At 52.9% G+C, this 24,793-nt stretch overlaps 1 protein-coding gene across 1 annotated transcript in view; it reads right to left on the bottom strand.

Annotated features, from left to right (window-relative positions):
- Window positions 1-275: 275 nt before the first annotated feature.
- Window positions 276-24,793, bottom strand: part of LOC124518034 (uncharacterized) — a 141,037-nt gene continuing 116,519 nt past the window's right edge. The window contains exons 54-68 of the mRNA XM_047087816.1: window positions 24,470-24,634; window positions 21,629-21,797; window positions 21,081-21,265; window positions 20,768-20,860; window positions 20,387-20,591; window positions 19,165-19,304; window positions 18,987-19,084; window positions 15,770-15,951; window positions 14,146-14,351; window positions 13,810-13,987; window positions 13,334-13,443; window positions 13,031-13,144; window positions 12,730-12,871; window positions 9,238-9,271; window positions 276-303 (exon numbers count right to left, since the gene is read on the bottom strand). Of these exons, the coding sequence (XP_046943772.1) occupies window positions 276-303; window positions 9,238-9,271; window positions 12,730-12,871; window positions 13,031-13,144; window positions 13,334-13,443; window positions 13,810-13,987; window positions 14,146-14,351; window positions 15,770-15,951; window positions 18,987-19,084; window positions 19,165-19,304; window positions 20,387-20,591; window positions 20,768-20,860; window positions 21,081-21,265; window positions 21,629-21,797; window positions 24,470-24,634 (2,049 nt within the window). The remainder of the gene's footprint in view (window positions 304-9,237; window positions 9,272-12,729; window positions 12,872-13,030; window positions 13,145-13,333; window positions 13,444-13,809; window positions 13,988-14,145; window positions 14,352-15,769; window positions 15,952-18,986; window positions 19,085-19,164; window positions 19,305-20,386; window positions 20,592-20,767; window positions 20,861-21,080; window positions 21,266-21,628; window positions 21,798-24,469; window positions 24,635-24,793) is intronic.

Raw genomic sequence — 24,793 nt, 5'->3', positions numbered from 1 at the left:
TTGGCTTAGGCAAACTCTCCAACTGTAAAGAGAAGACGAGGCTGTTCTGTGGGCCCAGAGGACAGGGGGCCCCTTCTGTTGCCTGGAGTCATGCTGGAGCCCCTGTCACAGGCCCAGAGTGGCCTTCTTTAAAAGGACATCTCACCCCTTTGGAGAAGAGCACCAGGTGTGGTTAGGTGATCTCCTGCGCCTGTGTGACAGACAACCAAGACCTGGTCACCCCACCCCCACCCCAAAGTTCCCAGCCAAGAGGGGGAGGGCTGAACCCCAGTACCCTAGGCTTTGGGAGCACAGGGGATGCACCTAAAACCCACAGGGGGAGCAAGGGGAAGTTCAAGGGGTGATGCCCGAGCTGACTCCCGGGTAGAGCGGTTTCTAGGTCACGAAAGCAGCAGGGGCCTTTGAATGGTTCCAGAATATTTGGTGACCTCGGGGTGACTTCCCTCTGCTTGCAGAGAAATCCAGCCTCACCCCTTGAATCTCCGGCTCCCACCAAAGAGCGGGTCTCTTCAACTTAGGAGTGACAGACACGCAGCGCCCTCTCGAGGCAAGTGGCCATTAGCAGGTGCGTTTTAAGTGTTTCTTGCGGATCTCTTGTACTTCATTTCTTTTCGTGGTCTGAGCAGGATGGGGTTGTGGATACAGCACGCAGTAGAGGCAGAAACAATGTATCTTTAGCGGGCTGCTGGCTTCAAAGGGCTTCTGATGTGTCCCCACCCACTGTGATGTTGAAAGGCTGGATGGCCGACACCTCAAAGTGTCCGCTTCAGGGAAGGTCCCGCCTATCCGCCGTTTGTTGAATTTTTTAAAAACACCAACATTAAAGAATTCTATTAAATGCCTTTTCGGTCCTCTATTGAGATTACATTTTTGGTTCTGTTCCAAATAGGATATACTTCGAATACTTTCTAGTTTCCTGCCAAAGCATGCAGTCTGTGTCACATAAACCCACGGCAATTCATGTGGGTTCGTGGCTGCTGGCTTTTAGAAGTTTATCTCCTTAAGTGTGTTCTTTTTTGTCCTTTGTTGCTTCGTTTATTTTGAGGGAGAGAGAGAGAGAGAGAGAGAGAGCGCGTGCACACTCAGACAAGTGTCGGAGGGGCAGAGACAGAGGGAGAGAGAGAATCCCAAGCAGGCTCTGTGCTGTCAGCACAGAGCCCGACGTGGGGCTTGATTTCACGAACCCTGAGGTCACGACCTGAGCCGAAATTGAAGAGTTGGGTGCTTAACCAACTGAGCCACTCACACTCCCCAAGTGTGTGTGTGTGTGTGTGTGTGTGTGTTTTGTTGTTGTTGTTTTTATAATTGCGGTGCTTATAAGTACACTGTTTATTGTTGTGTCACCGTGTCTAGCATGGAGTAGGTGCTTAGGAAATGTTCTTGAATTAGGAAATTCTTAATCACCACGTACAAGTACACAGTGAAGCCCTGTTAGGTACATTCACCTTGGTGTGTGGCCATCACCACCCTCCACTTCCAGGATTTTTTTTTCTTCCTGCGAAACTGCAGCTCTGTCCCCATTAGACGGTGCCCCACTCCACCTCCCAGCAGCCCGTGGCAACCACGATTCGACTTTGTCCCTGTGCTTTGGACTATGTTAGGTGCTTCCTAGAAGTGGAATCGTACGGCCTTGGTCTCTCCGTGACTGCCTTCTTTCACTTAGCCTCATGGCCTCCAGGTTCAAGTGTATACCCCAGGAGTATCATCACGTGGTGATGCTATGTTTCATTTTCTGAGGAACCACCATCATGTTTTCCCTAGTGGCTGTGTCACTTTGGCACTTCTCCCAACTGTGCACGAGGGTTCCAGTGTCTCTCCGCATCCTCGCTAACACTTATTTTCTGTTTTTTTTTGTTTTTTGTTTTTTTTTTTTTAATAGTAGCCATCCAAATGGGTGTCCGGTGATAGGTCATTCTGCTTTTGATTCCCATTTCCCTGAAGACGAGTAACATTGTGTATCTTCTCACATGCTTGTTGGCCGTCTGGGTGTCTTCTTTGGAGAAATGTCTGTTCAGGTCCCTTGACCATTTTTTAATGTTTTGTAATTTACTTTTAGTGATCTCTACACCCAGGTGGGGCTCAAACTCAACCCCAAGATCAAGAGTGGCATGCCCTACCCACTGAGCCAAACAGGTGCCCCTCCTTTGATCCTTTTTAAATTTTTTTAAAATGTTTTTATTTATCTTAGAGACAGAGCATGAGCAGGGGAGGCGCAGAGAGAGAGGGAGACACAGAATCCAAAACAGGATCCGAGCTGTCAGCACACAGCCCGATGCAGGGCTCCAGCCCACGAGCCCTGAAACCATCACCTGAGCTGAAGTCGGACGCTTAACTCACTGAGCCACCCAGGCGCCCTGGACCATTTTTAAATCAAGTTGTTTTGTTGTTGGTGAGTTTGCAGGAGTTCTTTATATATTCGGGATAGTCACCCCTTATCAGGCAAAATTTGCAAATATTTCCTCCCATTCCATAGGTTGCCTTTATATTCTGCTGATGGTGTCCTTTTGTGCACAAAAGTTTTTAATTTTGATGAAGTCCGATTTGCCTGCTGTCTTTAATTGCATGTGCCTTTGGTGTCCTATTCAAGAAACCTGACGAATCCGATGTTGAGAAGGTTTCCCCCTGTTTTTTGAGGGTTTTCTGGTTTCAATTTTTATGTTTAGGCTTTTGATCCATTTTGAGCTAATGTCTGTATCTGGTATAAGGTAAGGGTCCACCTTCATCCTTTGGGATGCAGACAGCCCTTTCTGCCATTTCCCCTCCCACAATTTGATGTAAAGTCGGTACTTTGTCTGCTGAATGGTCTGGACCCTCTTGTAAAAAGGCCTTTGACCACCTATACAAGGGTTTACTTCTGGGCTCTTTATTCAGTTACATTGCACTGTATATCTATCTTTGTGTTAACATCATACTGGGTTGTTTTGTTTTGTTTTTGTTTTTGTTTTTGTTTGGTTTGTTTTTGAGAGAAAGAGAATGAGCAGGGGAGGGGCAGAGAGAGAGGGGGACAGAAGCAGGCTCCTGACTGACAGCAGCAAACCCGATGTGGGGCTTGAACTCACAAACCATGAGACCATGACCTGAGCTGAAGTGGACGCTCAACCGATTAATACCATGCTGTTGTGATTACTGTAGATTTGTTTTCAAACCCGGAAGTGCAAGACCTCTAACTTGGCTCTTTGTCAAGATTGCTTTGGCTATTTGGGGGCCCTTGAGATTCTGTATGAACTTTAGGATGGACTTCTTTTCTGTAAAAAAAGGCATTGCGATTTTGATGGGGTTCCTTTAAATCTGTAGATCACTGAGTAGTATCTTAATGTTATTATACTAAATGTTATTAATTTAATATGTTACTATACTTAATGTTATTAAGTATTCCAACCCACTAACATGGGATATTTGGCCATTTATTTGTATCTTCTTCAATTTCTTTCAGTGATGTTTTATAGTTTTCAGTGTACAGGTCTTTCAACTCCTTGGTTGAGTTTATTCCTAAGTATTTGATTTGTTTTCATACTATTGTAAATGGAATTATTTTTTAAATTTCCTTTTCTTGGGGCGCCTGGGTGGCGCAGTCGGTTAAGCATCCGACTTCAGCCAGGTCACGATCTCGCGGTCCGTGAGTTCGAGCCCCGCGTCGGGCTCTGGGCTGATGGCTCGGAGCCTGGAGCCTGTTTCCGATTCTGTGTCTCCCTCTCTCTCTGCCCCTCCCCCGTTCATGCTCTGTCTCTCTCTGTCCCAAAAATAAATAAACGTTGAAAAAAAAAATTAAATTTCCTTTTCTTAATATCCTTTTGTTTAATGTATAGAAACATAACTGATTGTTTTGTATTGATTTTGTATTCTGCCACTTGGCCAAGTTTATTAGTTCTAATAGGGACTGTGTGTGTGTGTGCCATCTACAGGGTTTTCTACAGGTACATAGGATATATGTATAGATAGGTGTGTGTATATAATATATATATTATATATATATTATATATATATGGTCATTTTGTCTGAGGACAGAGATGGTTTCTTCCTTTCCAATTTGGATGTCTTTTATTTCTTTTTCTTGCCTAATTGCTCTGGCTAGCACTTCTATTACTGTATTAAATAGAAGAGGCCAATATAGACATTGCTGTCTTATCCTTGCTTTCAGAAGAGAAGTTTTTAGTCTTTCACCATTGAATATGTTATCTATGGGGGCAGTTGGGTGGCTCAGTTGGTGGGTTTCCAATTTTGGCTCAGGTTGTGATCTTGCAGCTTGTGGGTTTGAGCCCCACATTGGGACCTCTGATGTCGGTGCAGAGGCTGCTTTGGATCCTCCATCTCCCTGTCTCTCCCCTGCTCACAGTCTCCCTCTCTCTCAAATAGAAACATTAAAAAAAATATATGTAATCTATGGGCTTTTCATGTATACCCTTTATTAGTTGAAGCAGTTTCCTTTTAGTCTGTTTGTTGTTTTTGTCGTGAAAGGATATTAAATTTTTGTTCAAATGTTTTCTCTATATCAGCTGAGATGATCATGTGGTTTCTGTCCTTCATTCTGTTACTGTGGTGTATTAAATTGAATAATTTTTCTGTGTTGAACCTTTCTTGTATTTCAGGAATAAATCCCACTTGGTTGGGTGTATAGTCCTTTCGATACACTCTTGAATTCTGTTTGGTAGTATTTTTATTTATTTATTTATTTATTTTGGAGGATTTTGCATTTATATTCATCAGGGATATTGGTCTGTCACTTGTTTTTTTTAAATTTTTTAAATATTTATTTATTTTGAGAGAGAGGGAGACTCCAAATCTGAACTGCAGGCTCTGAGCTGTCATCAAGTAGCCCAACATGGGGTTCAAAATCACAAACCGTGAGATCATGACCTGAGCAAAAGTTGGACACTTAACCCAGTTGAGCCACCCAGACACCCCTGTAGTTTGTTTCTTGAAGTGTCTTTATCTGGCTTTGGTGTAGAAGTAATGCTGACCTCATAGAATGGATGTGGAGATGTTCCCCCTTCAATTTTTGGAGAGCTTGAGGAGGACTGTTTTTAATTCTTTAAATGTTTGGTAGAATTCACCAGTGAAGCCATCTGGTCCTGGTCCTTTTTTTCCTTCTTTGTGAGGAGGTTTTTGATTACTATTTCAATATTCTTGCTAGTTATAGGTCTGTTCAGACTTTTTTTAAATTTGTCTTAATGCTTTTTTATTTTTGAGACAGAGACAGAGCATGATCAGGGGAGGGGCAGAGAGAGAGGGAGACACAGAATCAGAAGCAGGCTCCAGGCTCTGAGCTGTAGCACGGAGCCAGATGCTGGGCTCAAACTCACAAACCATGAGATCATGACCTGAGCTAAAGTTGGATGCTTAACCAACTGAGCCACTCAGGCTTCCCGTCTGTTCAGATTTCTATTCCTTCATGATTCCATCTTGGCAAACCATATACTTCTAGGAATTTATTCATCTTTGTTGTCCAGTTTGTCATACAATTATTCATATTCCTAAAATCCCTTTGATTTTTGTAAAAATTGGTTGCAATGTTCTGTATTTCATTTCTGATTTTAGTTGAGTACTTTTTTTTTTTTTTTTTTTTTTTTTTAGTTAGCCAATCTGGCTAAAGTGTTGTCAGTTTTGTTGATCTTTAAAAAATGTTTTGTTACGTTAATTTTCTCTGTATTCTCTGTTTCGTTTATCTCTGTTCTAACATTTGTGATTTCCTACTGTTAGTTTTGGGTTCAGTTTATTTTATTTATTTATTTTTACTTCCTTAAGGTATAAAGTTAGTTGTTGATTTAGCATCTTTTTTCATTTAAGCATTTACAGGAAAAGAGTAAGTTAGTTGTTGATTTACCATCTTTTTTCATTTAAGCATTTACAGGAAAAGAATGTACATTTTCTTTTTGGCACTGCTTTCTCTAAATCTGATGGTTTTGGTGTGTTTTATTTTACTTTTCACTTGTCTCAAGAGATTTGCTAATTTGCGGCACCTGGGTGGCTCAGTCATTTAAGCATCTGACTTTGACTCATGTTAGGATCTCGCCATTCGTGGGTTTAAGCCTCACATCAAGCTCTGCACAGGCTCTCTCTCCCTTTCTCTCTGCCTGTGTCCTGCTCTCTCTCAAAATAAACAAACTTAAAAAATAAAAATGTATTTGCTAATTTGCCTTGCAGTTTCTTTGACCCGTTGTTTCACGGTGTGTTGTTGAATTTTGCACAATTTTTGATTTTTCCTATTTTCCACCTATTTTTAGTTGTGTTTCTCAGGAATTTGTTTTCACTGTGATTGGTAAAAGATATGTTGTGTGGTTTCAGTTTTCAAAACTGTATTAAGACTGCACGTATTTTGTGGCTTAATTGACGGTCTATTCTGGAGAATGCTGTGTTCCATGTGTGTTCTAATGTTCCATGTGTGAGTTGAAGTGGGTGGATGGGGGAGGGTTGAAGGACTCCTAAGAGTTGCTGTTTTCTCCCTTCACTTCTGTCCATGTTTGCTTCAGATTTTTAGAAGCTCTGATGTCTGGTGCATATATACTTGGAATTGTTAGATCCTCTTGGTGAATTATGCGTCGATAAAAGGATTAATGGCCTCTCCTATCCCTTGCAACAGCTTTTTTTTTTTTTTCCCCTTAAATTCTACTTGTCTGATACCCGCAGAGCCATCCCTGCTCTATTTTGGTCATTATTTATATAGACTATCTTTTTCTATTCTTTGCCTTTCAACCTATGGGTGTCTTTAAATCTAGAGTGACAGTCTGGCAGATGGCATAAAGTCAATTACTGGATTTTTCAGCTCCACAATTTGGTTCCTTATTACAATTTGTCTTTGTCGACATTCTCCTTTTGCTTAGATGTTGTTTTCATAATTCCGTTTAGTCGTCTGCTCCTCTTTTCCTCAGCTGACAGCAGATCCAGGACTGTTGTTTTCAAGTCTGAGGCCAGTTTTCCTTGAGAGTTCGTTTCTGGAGGTTGACGGTATTCCTGCGAATGGGCCCTGCCTCCCCGTTTCTTTGTGTGTCTTGTCATCTTTTGTTGAAACTGGGCATCTGAAAAGGCGTCCACCTCTCCCAGTCTTTGCAGACTGTCCCTGGGCCGGGGAAGACCTTCAAGAACCGGCCGGATAGAAAGGCTCAGGGTTCTCTCAAACATGTTTGGGGGGGGCTTTATCTTCTCTGGGCCTGTGGGTATTTTAAGTTCCCATCCCCAATATACACAGCTGCCTTTAAAGGTCTAAATTTCCCCAGCAGCCTCCCCCCTGCTGCTTCTCAGGGGTCTGGATACATTGAATTCCTCTGCCCATAATCTGGCCCCTGGCCACCCGCCGGTCTGTGGACTCACATACGCGCCCGTGACCGCTCTCAGCAACCTCCAACCCCACACCCAGACTCTGCCGTTACGGTCATCAGCACTCTGAGCCAGAAGAGACCGAAGCCTGTGTCTCTGGCAGCCCGCAGGCAAGTCAGGACGTTGTCAGCAAGTTCCACACTTTCTCCTGCATCCTGAGGGATGAATTGGTGGGCTTTCCTTGAAACCTTACTGTGACAGGCAAGCAAAAACACCATGGGGTTCCCTACGGTTCTGAGCGGAGCTTTTTCTTGCTCGGGCACTCCTGTGGTGGCCGCTGCTTCTAGAGTTCCCACAAAGCTACTTGGGGCCATTTTATTACACGTTCGGTGTTCTCCTGGGGGACTGAAGGTCTTGACTTCCTGGCCTGCCGTCTTGCCAGTGTGCCGTCTGTTTTCCTCCGCATTCTTTGTTAATTTTATTTTTTATTTTTAAAAATTTACATCCAAATTAGCGTATAGTGAAACAATGATTTCGGGAGTAGATTCCTTAGCGCCCCTTACCCATTTAGCCCAGCCCCCCTCCCACAACCCCTCCAGTAACCCTCTGTTTCTTCTCCGTATTTAAGAGTCTCTTGTGTTTGTCCTCGTCCCTGTTTTTATATTATTGTTTCCCTTCCCTTATGTTCGTCTGTTTTGTCCCTTAAAGTCCTCATATGAGTGAAGTCATGTGGTATTTGTCTTTCTCTAATTTCCCTTAGCATAGTACCCTCCAGTTCCATCCACGTAGTTGCAAATGGCAAGATTTTACACTTTTTGATTGCCGAATAATACTCTGTTGTACATATATACCACATCTTCTTTATCCATCCATCCATGGTGGACACTTGGGGTCTCTCCATCCTTTGGCTATTGTGGACAGTGCTGCTATAAACATGGGGGTGCACGTGTCCCTTCGAAACAGCACACCTGTATCCCGTGGATAAATGCCTAGTAGTGCCATTGCTGGGTGGTAGGGTGGTTCTATTTTTAGCGTTTTGAGGACCCTCCATACTGTTTTCCGGACTGGCTGCACCAGCTTGTATTCTTACCAGCAGCGCAAAAGAGATCCTCTTTCTTCACATCCTCGCCAACATCTCTTGTTGCCTGAGTTGTTGATGTGAGCCCTTCTGACAGGTGTGAGGTGGTATCTCATTGTGGTTTTGATTTGCATTTCCCTGAGGATGAGTGATGTTAAAGAATTTTTTATGTGTCAGTTGGCCATCTGGATGACTTCCTTGGAGAAGTGCCTATTCATGTCTTTTGCTCATTTCTTCACTGGATTATTTGTTTTTTGGGCATTGACTTTGATAAGTTCTTCATAGATATTGCATACTAACCCCTTTATCTGATCTGTCATTTGCACATATCTTCTCCCATTCTGTCGGTTGCCTTTTAGTTTTGCTGACTGTTTCCTTAGCTGTGCAGAAGTTTTTATTTTGATGAGGTCCCAGTAGTTCATTTTTGCTTTTGTTTCCCTTGCCTCCAGAGATGTGATGAGTAAGCAGTTGCTGTGGCCAACATCAAAGAGGTTTTTGCCTGCTTTCTCCTCGAGGATTTTGATGCCTTCCTGTCTTACATTGAGGTCTTTCATCCATTTTGAGTTGATTTTTGTGTCTGGTGTAAGAAAGTGGTCCAGGTTCATTCTTCTGCATGTCGCCGTCCAGTTTTCCCAGCACCACTTGCTGTAGAGACTGTCTTTATTCCACTGGATATTCTTCCCTGCTTTGTCAAAGATGAGTTGGCCATATGTTTGTGGGTCCATTTCTGGATTCTCTTTTCTGTTCCGTTGATCTGAGTGTCTGTTCTTGGGCCATGTTTTCCTCTGCATTTTGATCAGGATGTTTCCAGGGGTGCCTAGGTAGCCCAGTTGGGTGAGCGTCTGACTTCTGATTGTGGCTCAGGTCACGATCCCAGAGTCATGAAATCGAGCCCTGCATCAGGCTCTGTGCTGAGGCTGGAATCTGCTTGGGATTCTCTCTCTGTGAAACATTAAAAAAGATGTTTCCAATGCATTATTAGTTATCTCACTAGAAGAGTCCTGAATTACCTAAATTTCTTCAGTACATTATTCTTAAAGACCATCCTTGGATTCCAGAGATTGTTTAGTTTATTAATACATTAGTAACCTCTGTATTCAAGTGCGAAGTTGGGCTTTTCTTTCTCTTCCTGTATTGTCCTTGTCCTTGCCGTGTGTTCATATCTTACTACTTCATTAACATGAGTTGGGGATAGAAAGGTTTCATTTTCCTATTCTGGAAGTGTTACAGTAAATTATTTCAACTTGCCTCTAACATGATCTGGGCTTGGTGTGTACCATTTAAAAGTTTTTGTTTTGGGGCGCCTGGGTGGCGCAGCCGGTTAAGCGTCCGACTTCAGCCAGGTCACGATCTCGCGGTCCGTGAGTTCGAGCCCCGCGTCGGGCTCTGGGCTGATGGCTCAGAGCCTGGAGCCTGTTTCCGATTCTGTGTCTCCCTCTCTCTCTGCCCCTCCCCCGTTCATGCTCTGTCTCTCTCTGTCCCAAAAATAAATAAACGTTGAAAAAAAAAATAAAAAAAAAAAAAAGTTTTTGTTTTGAGCTAATGACAGATTTTCAGAAGAAGGTTCAAAGATAGGGCCGGGAGGTCTTACATTTGGTTTCTTCCAGTGGCCACATCCTCGGTAATGAGAGCACAATATCCAAACCCAGACATTGACAGCTGTCGAAGGCATGTATCTAGTTCAGACATCTCCTTGAAGCTGAAGGTTTGTGTTACCACCACCACCACCAAAATACACAACTGTTCGACCACCAGAAACACCTCCCTTGGGCTACCTCTCCTTCCTCCATCGTCCCAGACCCAGACAGCAGCTGAGTTGTTCTTCATCTTTATAACTGGTCCTTTTGAGAATGTTACGTAAATAAAATCATATGGCGCTTGACCTTAGGAGTTTGGGGTTTTTTCCCCCACTCAGCATAATGCTTTTGAGATTCATCCAAGTTGTTACCTGTACCAGTAGGGTGTTCCTTTTTATTGCTGAATATATCCCATGGCAGGGACATACCCACATTTGTTTAGCTGTGCACCAAAGGTAGGCACTTTGGGCTGTTTCAAGGTTTGGGCTCTTAGAGATAATAGTGCTATGAATAATCACGTCCAGGCTTCTGTGTGAAACACAGGTTTTCATTTCTCTGGGATAAATACCCAGGAATGCAATTGCTGGATTATATTTTAAGTGTGTTCTTAGTTTTTTCTCCAGGGTGGCTGTACTATTGTATATTTCCCCACCAGCAATAGATGAGGGAATGAGTTTCTCTACATTTTTGCCAGGCTTTGGTGTTGCTGTTTTTTTCTAAACTGTTCTAATAAGTATGTAGTGTTCTCATTTCCCTAATGACTAATACTGCTGAACACCTTTTTTTCCTGGGCCTGTTTGCCGCCTATATGTCCTCTTAGGTGACATGTCTTCATGGGATTGCTCATTTTCTACTTAGATTTTTTTTTTTTTACTGTTAAATTTGAGTTTATATATTCTAGATAGAAGTCCTTTGTCAGATAAGTGGTTTGTAAACATTTTGTCTTGTATGAACGAGGTCTATTTTTTTCTTTTGTGAATCAGGCTTTTGGTGTCCTAATAAGTAAGCTTTGCCTGCTGTCTTTTAGACAACATTATAGTCTATAGATTCAGTTGATTTAATAGCTATGAGATTCTTCAGGTTAAAAAAATCAATTTGTATTCAAGCTAGGTCTTGAAAGTTATCAGCAATCTGTCCAGAGTTGTTGAATGACCTTTCAGTCTCTCCTGGATCTGTGGTTTTGACTTCTCCGTCATTCCTAGTTACGGTCTTTTTTCCCCTCTGGATCCCTTCTATTGTTCATCTCTTCCTGTTTCATTAAATTCCTCCCTTCTGCTTTCCCTGGTTTCTACAAAGGGTCAGCCAACGCTTTCTGTAAAGAATCAAACAGTAAATATTGTAGACTCTGCAGCCTGTGTTGCAAATACAGAGCCACAGATGGAGTGTGAATAAATGTGTGTGGCTTGCTCTGTTCCTTTAGTGACTGTCTCCCAGTGGGAAAGATATTTTCAGATAGTTCAGTGCTAATAATGTTTCATTTTTAACCTCCTATCATAGTTGACCTGGGTATAAAATCTAACTCAGCATTTACTCTCTTAATTTAAGAGACTGGACTCTTGCTGGTGGGAGATTGGTTGTCTACCCGTTCCTTGAAAGATGACCTCTTACCCAAGCTGAAATGTCTTAATAGAGGTTTCTGGTCAGTATTTGGGCTGCCTTGTGCTTCCTGAATCTGAGGCATCACACTCTCAAACCTCTTTGTGTTCTCATTCTGAAATTTCTGTTAGCACCTCACTTCACCCTCTGTTTTATATTTTCCAGTTCATTAATTTTTTTCTTCTGTCAAATGTGTTAAGTTTTAAATTTCAGTAAATATTTATCAATTCTGGAAATTACTTTTGGAATCCCACTTAGCATTTTCAGTTTCTTCCATGTATTCCATCTTCTCAAATGCTAGCATCTGAAGGTCTTAGTGAGGGGGAAAGAGTCTCTGTTTTGACCATATTCTACCCTGGGGCCTCAGAAGTCTCAGCAAGGAGGCCCTGGCTTCTGGGGACTCCACCTCTCCATGAGCCAGGTTTAGCAAGAATTCTGGTAAGTCGGTTTAGCCTGCATGACTGGTTACCTCGACATCGGACAGGGTTCCTCTCATCAGTCTGGCCTGCCTCCAACAAGAATCCTGCGAGCTTGATTGAGCAAGAACTCGCCTGTCTCTCACGGTTCATCTTGGTAATTTTCCATCCACAGACCCAAACCCTGCTCAGCACTCAGTCCCCAATTCTCCCTGTTGAGTTGAGCCCCATGTCTCACCCCTATGGCCAAACCCCATTGCAGTGGTTCCCGCACCACTGTGATAGTCCCCCTGAATACAGCCCACCTTAGAGCTCTTTTACAAGCATCAGGAATAATTTTCCCTTTAACAGGGATTCTACTCCCCATGTTTGGTGCAGTTGCTGACTTTCAACCCTACATAGTGGACTTTAGCCACAGGAATCAGAGTGAAGGATAATATTGGTTGACCGAGGGCTTTCCAGACAGAGGAAAGGGTGTCCGTTAAAATCCCTGACGAGCAGATCTGTGGTTATAAATTTTCAGAAGCTGAGTTTATAGTTGTCTGACCTCCCAGAGCTATTATCTCCTGTGCCAGAGGTCCCCGGATTTTCAAGACCTGGCTTGGACAGGGGGAGTCTTTGGGCTTCTTTATCTCAGTAAGTAACACTTTGCCCATAACTCAGAGTCAAAACAGAGCTCACTGTAAGAAGATGGAGTGCCTGTCCACCCCCAGGGAGCTAAGCAAAAGGAAGGAACTGGTTTTCCCTCTGGGAGGGAAGACACAGGTCACTGGGGGAGGAGTCAGACTCATTGCTGGCTGGGGCAGCTTACCACACTGTGGAGGAGGGTCCAGGGGCACGAAGCCCCGGGCACACAGGTGGATGTAGGCGGCAGCCAGGTTGCAGGCAGGAAAGAGCTCCTGGGTGCCACAGGTGTCCTGGGTGCACAGGCTGAGAAATGGGGTGGGGTCCACCTGAAAACCAGCCGTCAGAGTCAGGGTCCTTGCCCACTGCACCCTTGGGAGGAGCACCAAGGAGGGGCAGAGGCCGGATCAGGGCAGGGGAGTTCTTTTGCCTTCTGGTCTCCCCGCTGCAGGGCTTCCCCTGGGGTCCAGACCCAGCCTCACACTCACCACACTGAAGCAGTTCCCCAGGCAGGAACGGGGGTCCTGGAAGAAGGCCCGGCAGGTGGGGCTCTGTCGGGGGCACTCGTGAGTTTTCTCCACGGCCCTACAGTCGCCACCCAGCTGGTGAGACAAACCCCAGACTCAGGCCTCCCCCCTGGACCTCTCTTCTCCCGGGCATCTAAAACAGGTGCATCAGCTTCCGGAGCGGGTGGCTACCCCCTGGGTCTGAGCAGTTGTCTGCAGAGTTTGCATGCAGGGGGCCAAGCTCTGCCCACAGCCACGGAGCCCTGGTGAGGCCCAGCCGCTCACCTGCCAGGCGAGGCCGAGCTCCTCCAGGCCGTGGGCCAGGGTGCCGTCCGGCAGCATCAGCTCGTTGGCGGCCTCGTTGTCGTTGGTGCCCAGGAGGCCGGCAGACACGCCTATGGGAAAGGGGGAGGTGGGCGAGCCTGGCCAGGGTTCCCGGGGGGGCCAGACCCTCCACCCCTGACTCCCACGCCCCACCCTGGCTCTGACCCTTCCCCAGAGGGAGAGGAGAAGGGAAACGGAGGGAGGGAAGCCCTCATGTGCCGAGCCACCGCAACGGCTCCTCTCGTGCCTGCTCAGGTTGGGAGCCCCCCAGGAAGCAGCAGCGGGAGGGGGTCCTGGGGAACCTGGCCCCCAGCCTCTCAAGGACGGCGAGTGCACCCCTGGCCAGGGATTGGCCGCATTGGCCTCGGACACCTGCTGTGGTGGCCGCACGGCCGACCCCACGGGCCCGGAGGCCCCCAGCTGGGGCCCAGACCCACCGTGGAGCCAGAGGCCCAGGGTGACGCTGCAGAGGCCGGCCCGAACGTCACAGGTGATTGAGACGCCGTCCTCACTGGCCAGCTTGACCCTGGGCACATCCCTCCTCGTCGCGGGAGGGGGCAGATCTCGGTGCAGACAGCTCTGCCTGGGCTCGGAGGACTCGTACAGCCTGTAGGTCTGGGGGCCAGACAGGGGCTGAGGGAGACAGGCAGCAGGCCCACGGGGCACCGGGTGGGAAGGGCGTGGGGCCCAGGACACAGGTGTGTGGATGGGACGGCCGGCAGGAGACTGTCCTCCCCCTGGGCCCCTGCCCCTCCCACACTTGCACGGCTCACCTTCAGGCGGGGGTAGAACAGCAGGGAAGTGTGGTTCAGCTGCACTGACACGGACGTGAGCCCTGAACCGGCCCGGTTCAGCGTCAACGAGAACGTGTTGTGAGCAAAGTCCTTGGCCAGCAGCAGGCTCCCACAGTGGACACCCAGGCTCCATACCTGGCCATCGAAGGTCACCACGTGCCTGGCCCCGGCCACCACAGCATGGTCTGGGAAGAAGAGGTTGCCAGGTAGGTGAGGACGGCCAGTTCGGGCCGGTGTCCTCTGGGGCAGCCCACGTGCGGAGAGAGGGGGTCTGTCCCCAGCTCTTCTCCCCAGCCCCGCACCCCGACCTGAGCCAGCTACAGCCCAGTCAGCAGTAAAAAGAAACAAAGGACTGACACGTGCACGAGCCTTGTAAGGCTGGGGCGGGGAGGTGATGGCTGAGAGATGGCGGGTGGGGTCGGTTGAGGGAACAAAAATGTTCTAAAATCAACTGTGGGGACAGATGTGTATCCCTATGAATATACTCAAAGCCCCAGAATCATATGCTTTAGTAAGTGAATTGTGTGTCCATGAAGCTACTGTAAAACAGAATTACATTAAAAAAACGACGCACACACGACTGTGGCCAAAGGTCCGTCCAACACAAGGCAGGTACCACGGGGCCTGGCTCCGCCCTCTTCAAAGGCGGCTGATGGGGGGGGGGGGGTAGACAGCTTGACCCATCCAGCCCAAACCGCCCTGGGGCAGGGGCCTGGGCCATGTGCGGCAGGAACGGTGACCCAGGCCTGGCAGCTGCCGGCTCACCCGGCCGCACAAGGAGGGGACGAAAGCCCCATTGTCAGCTCTCTGAGCTGAAGGTCACAGACCAGCCCAAGGTCACACACAGGAGGAGCTCTGAGACCCAGCAGCTCCTCCCTCACCTGTGCCTTGCAGAGGAAGTACCCCTGCGCCCAGGAAGGCGAGCCCCTGGCCACCCCCGACCTCTGTGGTGACAAGAACCCGCACCGATATCCCAGTCCCCCCAGGCCCCGGGTGCCACGCCTGCCCGTGGACTTCAGATCTGCCCTGTCACCAAGGAATTGTGCACCCAAACGGCACCCGGGCCTGTGACCACAGGAGGGAGCCAAGCTGTCACCGCCCCTTGGCAGAGGGAGGGAGAAACCAAGTCCCAGAGAGGCGGGGAGACCGGCCGGGGCCACACGGGGGCACGAGCCAGACGCAAACCCTCCACGGGCCCCGAGCCCTCGCAACCACATCCGATGCCGGCACCGCCCACGACTGCAGGCACTGCCTGACCCAGTCTGGACTCAATTAGCCACCTTCCGATTCCAACTGGAGGTCTGCCTTCTGCGGCTCCGGCCCAGTGCAGTGGGAGGGAGCTGGCCTCGAGCCCCAAGCCACTTGGCCCACTTGCACCTTGGGTCCAGGCTCCGGCTTTCAAACTCTGGCTAGAAGCCCGGCTCTGCAGCCCAGCTTGAGGCCAGGATGACCTCGGGAAGCGCAGGAACCTCCGGGCCCAGCAGTACCAAGCTATGGCTCCTCTCACCCCGGACCCCGCCCCCGTGTCTGAGCCTGCAGGGTCCGGCCACTGCACCCCAAGGGGCGCGGGGCTGAGCGGGGAGGAGGGGGGCGCGAGACTCACACTCATGGGGGCTCTGCAGCAGGCGGTGTTTGAGCCGGTAGTACGCGGCCAGCACGTTGGTCCCGTACAGCTCACGGAAGGGCAGCACCAGCTTCTCCACCAGGTAGCCGGTCACCCGGGCCACAGCCAGGGGCTCGTCCCCTGCAGGCAACAGTGGCAGCGTCACCAGCAACGAGCAGTTCCTGGAAAGAGCACGGGGGAAGTGGAAGACCCCAGCCGGACGGATGGGCCTTTGCTTCTGGAAGCAGCTTAAGGAGGTGGAGGTGGAAGTGGGGGTGGGGGTGGGGGTGGGGGTGGAGGTGGAGGTGGGCGGGACAGGCTCAGGAGAGACACGATGGCCTCACCGGAAGGACGTACGTGGCCTTGGGTCAGGTGGGGGCACCTCTGTGTGAACCCCAAGGGATAGATGGGCCCACCACTGGGGCCCCGCAAGGTGCGGGGGAGGGGGCAGGGGCAACAAGAGCACTGGAGAAGCAGGGGGTCAGAGCCCTGGGGACCTTGGGAATTACACAGGAAAGGGCAGAACCTGAAACTGTCTCAGGATGGAAAAGAGGGGGTCAGGTCGACATTGTGGGGCCTGAAGGAGCACAGAGGTCTCATCGCACTGGGGCTAGATGTGGACAAGGACAACTTCACACCCTCTACTGTGGGTGCAGGACTTTTCCCTCCCCCACGGGGCCCAGGGGACCTGAGGCAGGGAGCAGCCTCAAAGGCCTTCTACCCCCGAAGTCCTTTTCACAGCACAAGCACCCAGGGGTGACCCGTTGCCAGGACCTCCCTAGACAGCCCTTTCCCCGTGCAAACAGCCGCGACTGGGGACATCGTTCCTCCCGCGACCTGACACCCTCCCTGGGTTGCAGCTTCGTCCACCAGCTTGCACTGCAACCGCAGTGACAGCCAGGGCAGCAGGGGCATCATGCGTTCCCAGGAGGGGAAACCGAGGCACAAAGCAGTGACTGATCCAGCGCTGCCCAAGTTAGAGGTGCGTTCAAGTCCAAGCATTCCCCTGGTCCGGATGCTCTGTGTGGCCGCTGGCCCTGGGAGAAGGGCGCCACTGCCACCCTAAACCCCCCCCCCCAACAGATGGGCCCCTCCCCACCGCCGGCCTGTGAGGGGAAGGGACGCACACGCCGGGCCTCTGCTGCTGCTCCCGGGCTCGGTCCCTCTCTGATGATTCCCAAACTTGGATGCACGACCCAGGCCATCAGCTGCCTGCTGGACACCTCCAGCTGGGAGTCCCCACGGGGTCTCAAGCTCAACACGTCCAGAATGGCCCCCTATCCCCACTCCGGTGGAGTACACTGAATACAGGCCCCCAAAGACATCCAAGTGCCCGAGACCTAGGACTGCGGTAACTTATGTGGCCAAACACAGTTTGCAGGTGTGACAGGGTTAAGGATTATCCAGGGGACGACAGAACCACAAAAACGGAGGCAGGGGGCTCAGAAGCAGGAGCTACGAGGACAAAGGTCAGAAAGCAGGAGGGAGGGGCGGTGAGCCACACAGTGCAGGGGCCTCCAGCTGCCGGAGGAGGTCAAGGACACGGGGGCTCCACGGGGGGAACCGGCAGGTCAGCATATTCTGACGGCGGGTTAAACTGATTCCGGGCTTCAGACTTCCAGAACCGTACAAGCATAAATCCATGTTGTTGTATTTATTTCGGGGGAGAGCGTAAGCAGGGGAGGGGCACACAGAGGGGGGCAGAGGCTCCGAGCCGACAGCAGGAAGCCCAACAGGGGGCTCGGACTCGCAAACCGCAAGATCGGCTGAGGCCATGAAGTCGGACGCTCAACTGACTGAGCCACCCAGGTGCCCCAAAGCTGTGTTGTCTCAAGCCACCCAATTGGTGGGTGATGTGCTACAGCAGCAACAGGAAATGAAAAAAGCCCCGATGGGCTTTCCACCGCTCATGCCCCATTGCTCCATAAACAGACTCTCCATCCTGCCAAATGCAAGGCCAAAACCCTCAGCACTGTTCCACCCCGGATGCAATCTCATCCTCCAATCTACAGACCTGACCTTAACCCACATCCAGAGTCTGACACGTCCCAGCCCTCCACGGCTACCACTGCTCAGCGGAGACACCGTCCTGTCTCGCCTGGGCAGCCACCAAGAAACAACCACTTTTTTTCTCTTTTTTAAGTAGGCCTCACGCACAGCACAGAGCCTCATGCGGGACTTGAACTCACAACCCTGAGATCAAGAGTCGGATGCTCAACCGACTGAGTCCCCCAGGCGCCCCAAGTGACGACTCTTTACTGGGCTCCCCACCCGTATCCACACCACTCCCCTGCCCCCATATCTTTAGTCTCAACACCAAGACCACAGGGATCTTTTGAAAGGGGATACAGATCGTGTCTTTCCTCAGCTCAAAATCTTCTGTGCGTTCCCATCTCAGAGGAGACGCCCAAGTCCTCACAAAGGCCCCAGGCTGCCTGGGTCCCTGTCACCTCTTGGGCTCTTACACCCTCTACTCCAGCCTGGCTTCCTCCATATTCCTCCAACAGGCAGGGCACATTCCCACCCCTGGGCCTTTGCACTGACTGTGCCCTCTGCCTGGAACTCTTCCCATGATGTCCACATGGCTCACTACCCCAGCTCCTTCCAGCCCTTGTCCAAATGCTACCTTCTCCTTGAAGCAGACCATGGCTGCACCACTTCAAATGCACCCCCAACCCACCTGTCAAGCCTTTTTATTTCCCCCCGCCTCTAGCATTTACCACATAACACACCAAATCAGAGGCTGGGAAACCATGGGTCAGGGGTCAGATCCAGTCTGTGTCCCGTTTCTGAACAGCCTGCAAGCTAACAAGGGCTTTTAGGTTTTAAAGGATTCTTGAAACACAGAACAAAGACTAAGCAAGAGACCATCTGGCCCACGAAGCCTGACCACTTCACTCCAAGGCCCTTTAGAGGAAAGGTTTGCTGACCCCTGGTGTAGATAACCTAGTTATGTGTTCAGTCTAGCCCCCCGGGGTAGACTGTGGAGGGATCGGGGTCGTTCACTAGAATGCAGCACCTAGAACAGCTCCTGCTCAAAGAAAGCGTTCCTGAAACATCTATGGAATGAAGAAGAAGCCCATCTCCTCATCTGTAAAACCGGGACCGCAAACGTGTCCCTGGGAGGGTTGTCCTGAGGGAAAAACGAGACCCGGGGTGTTTCAGCCCAGTGTCCAGCCCGGGGCAGGAAGGCAGGGACGGACAGACACCCAGGTACCTGGCCGAGAAGCTGTACACATCCAGCAAAGGCTTGCAGAGCCTCCTCAGAGCCTGTGACAAAGTGGCTTCGGCCCAAGACAGCATCTGGCGTGTGGCCTGCAGGGGGGCGGGCGGCGAGAGCCATCAGGGTTCCCGCCACCTAGCAGGGCCGCCTCCCCCCCCTCGCCCTGCCTCACCAGCTCCAAGGCGGCCCCAATGGGCCTGGGCCCCAGGGCCCGCAACCACCGCGTGGCGGACTCGGCCCGCTCCTGCCACACCTCGTCCAGGGGCCGCAGCGTGACCTCCAGGTAAGCCTCCTTCAGCGTGGCCAGGGGCCCTGCAACAGGCAGCCAGCGCCCACTGTGAGGCCCCCGGAGTCCCGACGGCAGGCAGGATGCCATTGCCCGCACCCAGACCCAGGCCTGCAGGAAATATGGCCTGTTCCAGCAAACGAGGTGATGGCACCAGGGACCCCGGACCAGAGCCGGCTTAGCGGGCCTGAGACTTCCCCTCTGAGAGTCCTGTTCACAAGGTCAGCCCCTGGCAGGCACCTGGAATCCCAGATTTTAGGGAGGTGCCATCACCCCCAGAACCGGGAAGAGGGCCTCGTGCTGTGCCCCAGCTGTGCACACAAGTGGCTCGTGCTGAATAGCCCTTTGCTTCTCCCAGCCCCAAAGCGGGGTAAGTGCCAGACAAGGCTACCCACGTGACCAGCCCCCAAGGAAAACCCCGGGTACGAGGTCTCCAACGAGCTCTCCTGATGGACGATGTTAGACACACGTCAGCCCAGCTCGAAGTTGACGGAATTAAGGGTGGCCCAGGTGACCTCCTGGGGAGAAGATTCTGGAAGCTTGTGCCTCGTTGCCCCTCCCCCCCCCCACTGGGCCTTGGCCCCTGCACCTCTTCCTCCATCTTGCTCTGCATGCTTTCGCTGTAACAACATGCTGAGAACTGAGGCCTAGCGAGCCACCGAACCTGGGGGTGGCCGTGGGGATTCTGACGCAGAGACGTAAGTGGGGTGGGAGAGAAGGCCAGCGGTGAGCCCCGATGCTCCCCGAGGAGGGGCCAGAGGTTCCCCGCATCAACCCGGAGGGTGATCGGGGCAGCGGCTGCTTAGTAACCAGGATGGAACCCTCAACCACACAGCCCCGCGGGCACTTATCACAGAACCAGGAACCGGCTCTGGAAGCATACAGCCGTGGGCCTGCTAGAAACAAAGCTGCATATTCCAAAGAAATCAGCGGGGACGGGAGACACGGGGGCAGCGGTCCCCGAAAGAAATCGGGCAGCGGGCATAAGGGCTATTAGGGTGGAGACCTACAGCACGGAGGCCGCAGCCGGGGAACGTGAAGGCTGCAGGTCCCGGAGACCGAGCAGGCCGGGAGGGCCCCGGGGTCAGGCCCCCCCTCCTGCACTCACGTTCCACCTCCTTCCGCAGCTGCTCCAGCCCCGCCTGCAGCCTCTCCAGGTAGAGCGGCAAGTGGTGGGTCAGCGCCTGCCGGGCCCGGCTCGGGCCCCACAGGGCGGCCACGGCCCGGCCACCTGCCCGCACGGCTCCCAGCCCCGCACGTGACAACTGCAGGAGGGGGCCCGCCACACCGTCCAGGGGGCCCGCCGGCTGCACCTGCGTGGGGAAATTGGGGCAGGATCAGGGCAAGGGTCTGGGGCACGCGGCACTCCAGGAGATTCTCACGTCTGGTGAGCGGAGGGCAGGGTATGGGCACCGGGGGGAGAGGGGGGGCTGTCTCCGCACGGAGCCTCCTGTTCTCCGTGTCCCTGACACCCCAGCAGTCTACCCACCAGGCGCCGGAACGTTTCCACATAGGCGTCCAAGCCTCGCATCCTCTTCTCCAGCTGGGCTTGCACTTGGGACCCAATAGCTGCCACACTAGACTGCGGGCACAGAGGGACGGGCTGGGGGCTCCGCAGGACAGGGGCGCGTAGGAGGTTCTCAGGGCCTGTGACGGGGCCCCAGGATGCATCCACACGCCACGGGGCCTCCTCTGACTTACTTCCTCGGCACTGTTGGACCCTTTCAGGGTCCAGCGGCTCTGTGTCCTCGGTCCCAGAGACAACAGCATCCCTCACACCCCCCGCCGCCCGGCCGTCTCACCTCCACGCGGCCCAGCAGGGTCCCCGGGCAGCCGTGTGCCTCCAGGCGGACACTCTGGTTGGCAGCCTGCAGGGTCAGGCGTCCCAGCGGCTGGACGGGCCGCCCGCTGTCCTGGAGCAGCACCTCGGCCTCAGCCATCCGCCCGTGGGCACACGCCCGCAGCACCACGCTCTCCTGTCGGCTCCCTGGAGCCGGGTAGGGGCCTGCTGTTGCTCCCCAGGACTCAGCCGGTGGCCACCCTGCTGTCTACTCCATCTCCCCACAGCCTTCTGGAGCTTTCCGTCACCCACAGGCCCTAGAGTTCCCGGTCCTCCCGAGGCCTGGTCTCTTTCTCATCCCCAGCCCATACCCACCTGGGTCCTGCCCATCTGGACCCTTCTCCCAGCCCCTCCTGATGTCATACAGGTGGCCACAGGAAGCTCGTCGTCACCTCCGGGGGGGGGGTGCCACAAAGTCCTAACGGGGTTTCCTTGACTCCTGAGCTCTCACCACCCCAATCTCGGTGCTCTCGGGGGCCGACCTGACAGACACTCGCAGCTTCTACTCACCTTCCTCGTGGGCCACAGAGGCCTGGAGGCAGCCCCGGGCCCGGGACACCGACAGCCTCGCTTTCGCGTTGCCATCGTCCGCGGTTCCCTCCAGCTGGACCACACACCGAGAAGCCGGGGCGGAAACCCGGCCCCGGAGGCCGAGCCGCTGAGCCTCGGGGCTGAGGATCTGGGGGCGGGAAGGCACAGAGCAGCGTGCAGCCCGGCCCCGGCCCCTGGCTCTTGCCGGCCCCGGGTCCAGGGAGGGCAAAGACAGTGGCCACCCCTGCCCCACACCTCCAGGGACATTGGGACCCCCACGTACATCCCCCCCCCCCACCACGAGGTTCCCAATCCCTACCGAGTGCAGAAAGTACCTATTCAACCCACATCTGGGACCTAACAGGCCAGGGGCACCCGCCATCCCCGAGGCTTACAAATTCCCGGTGCCAGACCTCACCCCAGAGATGCTGCCCTAACTGACCCGGGTGGCCCGGGGCTTGGCATTTTGGACATTCCTGGGTGTTTCCACCTGCAGGCCATGTTTTCCAAAATTGCCTGAGAACCACGCAAGTGTCTCCACAAGATCAAGGAGACATTGTGGGGAGCCCGTGGCACAAGATGAAGTCACTGACCGTGTATCCCGACCCTTGGAGACACCAAGTCTTGAGGGAGGGGGATTCGGGACAGGTGAGTTTTGAATGGGCGGGGGATGGGGGGTGGCAACGTCAGGCAAGGCCTCTGAGGCCCTCAGACCAGGAGGACAGCCGCAGGGGGGAGGCCGGTTAGGAGGAGGGGAGGCACCTCTGGCCTGGACGTGGCTGCCCTGTGCTCTAGTAGAGACCCTGCCTCCGGCAAGCCACACATCCCTGAGGGTGGTGCCTCGGTGTCAGAATCTGTAAAATGACGTAGGACGGGGGCTCTCTCAACTTAGTGGGAACAGCAATTACTCTGTGTATGTGGGTTCAAGAGGTGTGTTCCTGGCTGAGTCGTGTTCCTCAAAAAGACGGGTGCAAGGTCTCACCCCGTGGATGTGCGATCATTTGGAAATCGGGTCTCCGCAAATGTGCTAAAGTAAGACGAGGTTGTACTGCATTAAGTCGGGCCCTGAACCCAACGACTGAGGTCCTGAGAAGACAGCCGTGTGAAGAGACAGAACCTGGAGTGACCCAGCCGTGAGGCAGGAATGCCAAGGATTGCCAGAAGCCGCCAGAAGCCTCCGGAAGCTGGAAGAGGCCAGGAGGGGTAGTTCCCTGGAGCTTCTGGTGGGGGCAAGGCCTCGTGGATGCCTTCATTTTAGACTTCTAGCTTCTAGAACCGTGAGAGAAACCATTTCTGTTGTGTTCGGTCACCGAGCTGGGGGTAAGCTGTCGGGCAGGCCGAGGAATCAGGGGCTCACTAACGGGCAGGTTCCAGAGAGTCTGTCCCTGAGGATTCCAAGCAGGTGGGGCAGGGCCCAGAATCCTGATGAGGTTTCAGAGTGCACGAGGGGGCTGGGGGGGGGGTGGGGCGGGAAATCTGCAGACCGTACTTGGGGCCTCTGTCCCAGATGGCCTCCTGCCGAGCTCCACCCTGCCACTGTCCCTGTCGCTGTCACTGGCTGGTGAGGGCCCCTCTGGTGCTGCCGGGGTGAGTACCCGACCTCCTCAATCTGTCCCCCCTCTGCACAGGGGCCTCCGTGTTGGCATGAGAACCACACAAGGCTGGAAAAGGCCTCTATTCACCCCATGGACCCCCAAATGGGGCGAGTGGCTCCCTCCCCGACCTCCAGCTGTGAGAGGCAGGCCTTGGAGCACCGGGATTACAGACACGGGAGCAGCCCGGGGCCTGGCTGGGGAGCAGGGAAACAAGGAGTCAGCTCGGACAACCTCAGAAAGCAAAGCTCTCCTGAACCAGCCGCGCGGCTGTGTGTGGGCACAGAGGCCGAGCGAGCTCCAGAAGCAGAAACGCCTTCCTCGTCCGGCTCCGGATGCCGGAAGGAAACACCCATCTCACGAGCACCTACTGGGCGCGCGCACTGTGCACCCCACTCGGCAGAGGAGGTGAGATTTGCTCCCAGTGGGCAGAGGAGGCAACGAGGTCAGAAGAAGGAAGGTCACGGAGTCGAGTTCGCTCGGCCAGGGAGACGCAGAGGCGGGCAGCTGGCAGCAGGGACTGAGCACCTACTGTGTGCCTGTGCTAAGTGGGCAGAGGGAGGAGGTGCCCGCAACCCGACCAACTACCCTGTGATGTGTGTCTGCTCCCCGCTTACAGACGAGGAGACAGGGCTCAGAGAGGTCCCCCCCGAGACCGCTCAGCCTGTGGGGGCACAGCGGGCATCGGCCACACCTCCGCTCCTTCCTCCCTTCCCGTGTCGCTGGCCGAAGGAGGGCAAGGACGCTGGGCCGATGTAACAATCGCTAGTACTTAGCAACTGCTTCCTTCCAGGTGCTGCTCTAAGTGATCTACACGTATTAACGTTTCTAGTCCTTGCAGCATTAACCCCATGGGAGGCAGGGTAGGTGCAATTATTACTCTCTACTTTACAGGGGGGAGACTGAGGCACAGACGGGGAGCAAGTTGTGAGGAAAGGGGTAGGCTGGGATTCAAACCCAGACAGTCCAGCCACTGCCTCTGAGTTATAGCGAGGGCCAGATGCCGGGGCAAGGGAGGAGCCGCTTTGTCCCAGGGCTGGGGACAGACTGGAGGGTCCCACCCCCCAGCGAAGCTCTGGTCCCCACCAGGGTGTCAGCCTGCAGTTCCGATAATGGCCACTAGGTGGCAGGGCCGTTGGAGCGGTGGTGGCCTCGCCAGCCAGAGAGGGATAAAGAGCACCCTCCTCCCCCCACCCCGGGGCCGGCCAGCCCTGACCTGGCCACCCACCTCCAGCTCCCCGGAGAAGTCTGGTGTCCGAGGCCTGCTGTGGTCGCGCAGGGTCAGGCTGAGGTGTAGGCCATGGTCTGGGTCCGGGGCAAGGCCCAGCCGACAGTGGGAACGAAGCAGGAGCTCACCGTGGCCCAGGGTGTGCTCCCCAGAGACCGAGAGAGCCTGGGATGAGAGGGTGGGTGTTAGCGGTCGGGGGGCACAAGGGCAGCAGTCTCCTCTCCCCACCAAGCCCTGGTCCAGATGACCAGGGCTGTCGCAGTAGCTTATTGGGTCTCCCTTCCTCCAGTTCAGCGCCAGCCCCCAGTCCCTCCTCCACTTGAC

Source organism: Lynx rufus, unplaced genomic scaffold (assembly GCF_022079265.1).
Source record: "Lynx rufus isolate CCGP_SWC_20201006 ecotype Redwood Valley unplaced genomic scaffold, mLynRuf1.p SCAF_23, whole genome shotgun sequence".
NCBI classification, from domain to species: domain Eukaryota; kingdom Metazoa; phylum Chordata; class Mammalia; order Carnivora; family Felidae; genus Lynx; species Lynx rufus.
Note: the sequence above shows the minus strand (reverse complement) of the source record. Positions and strands in the feature narration are given on the sequence as shown.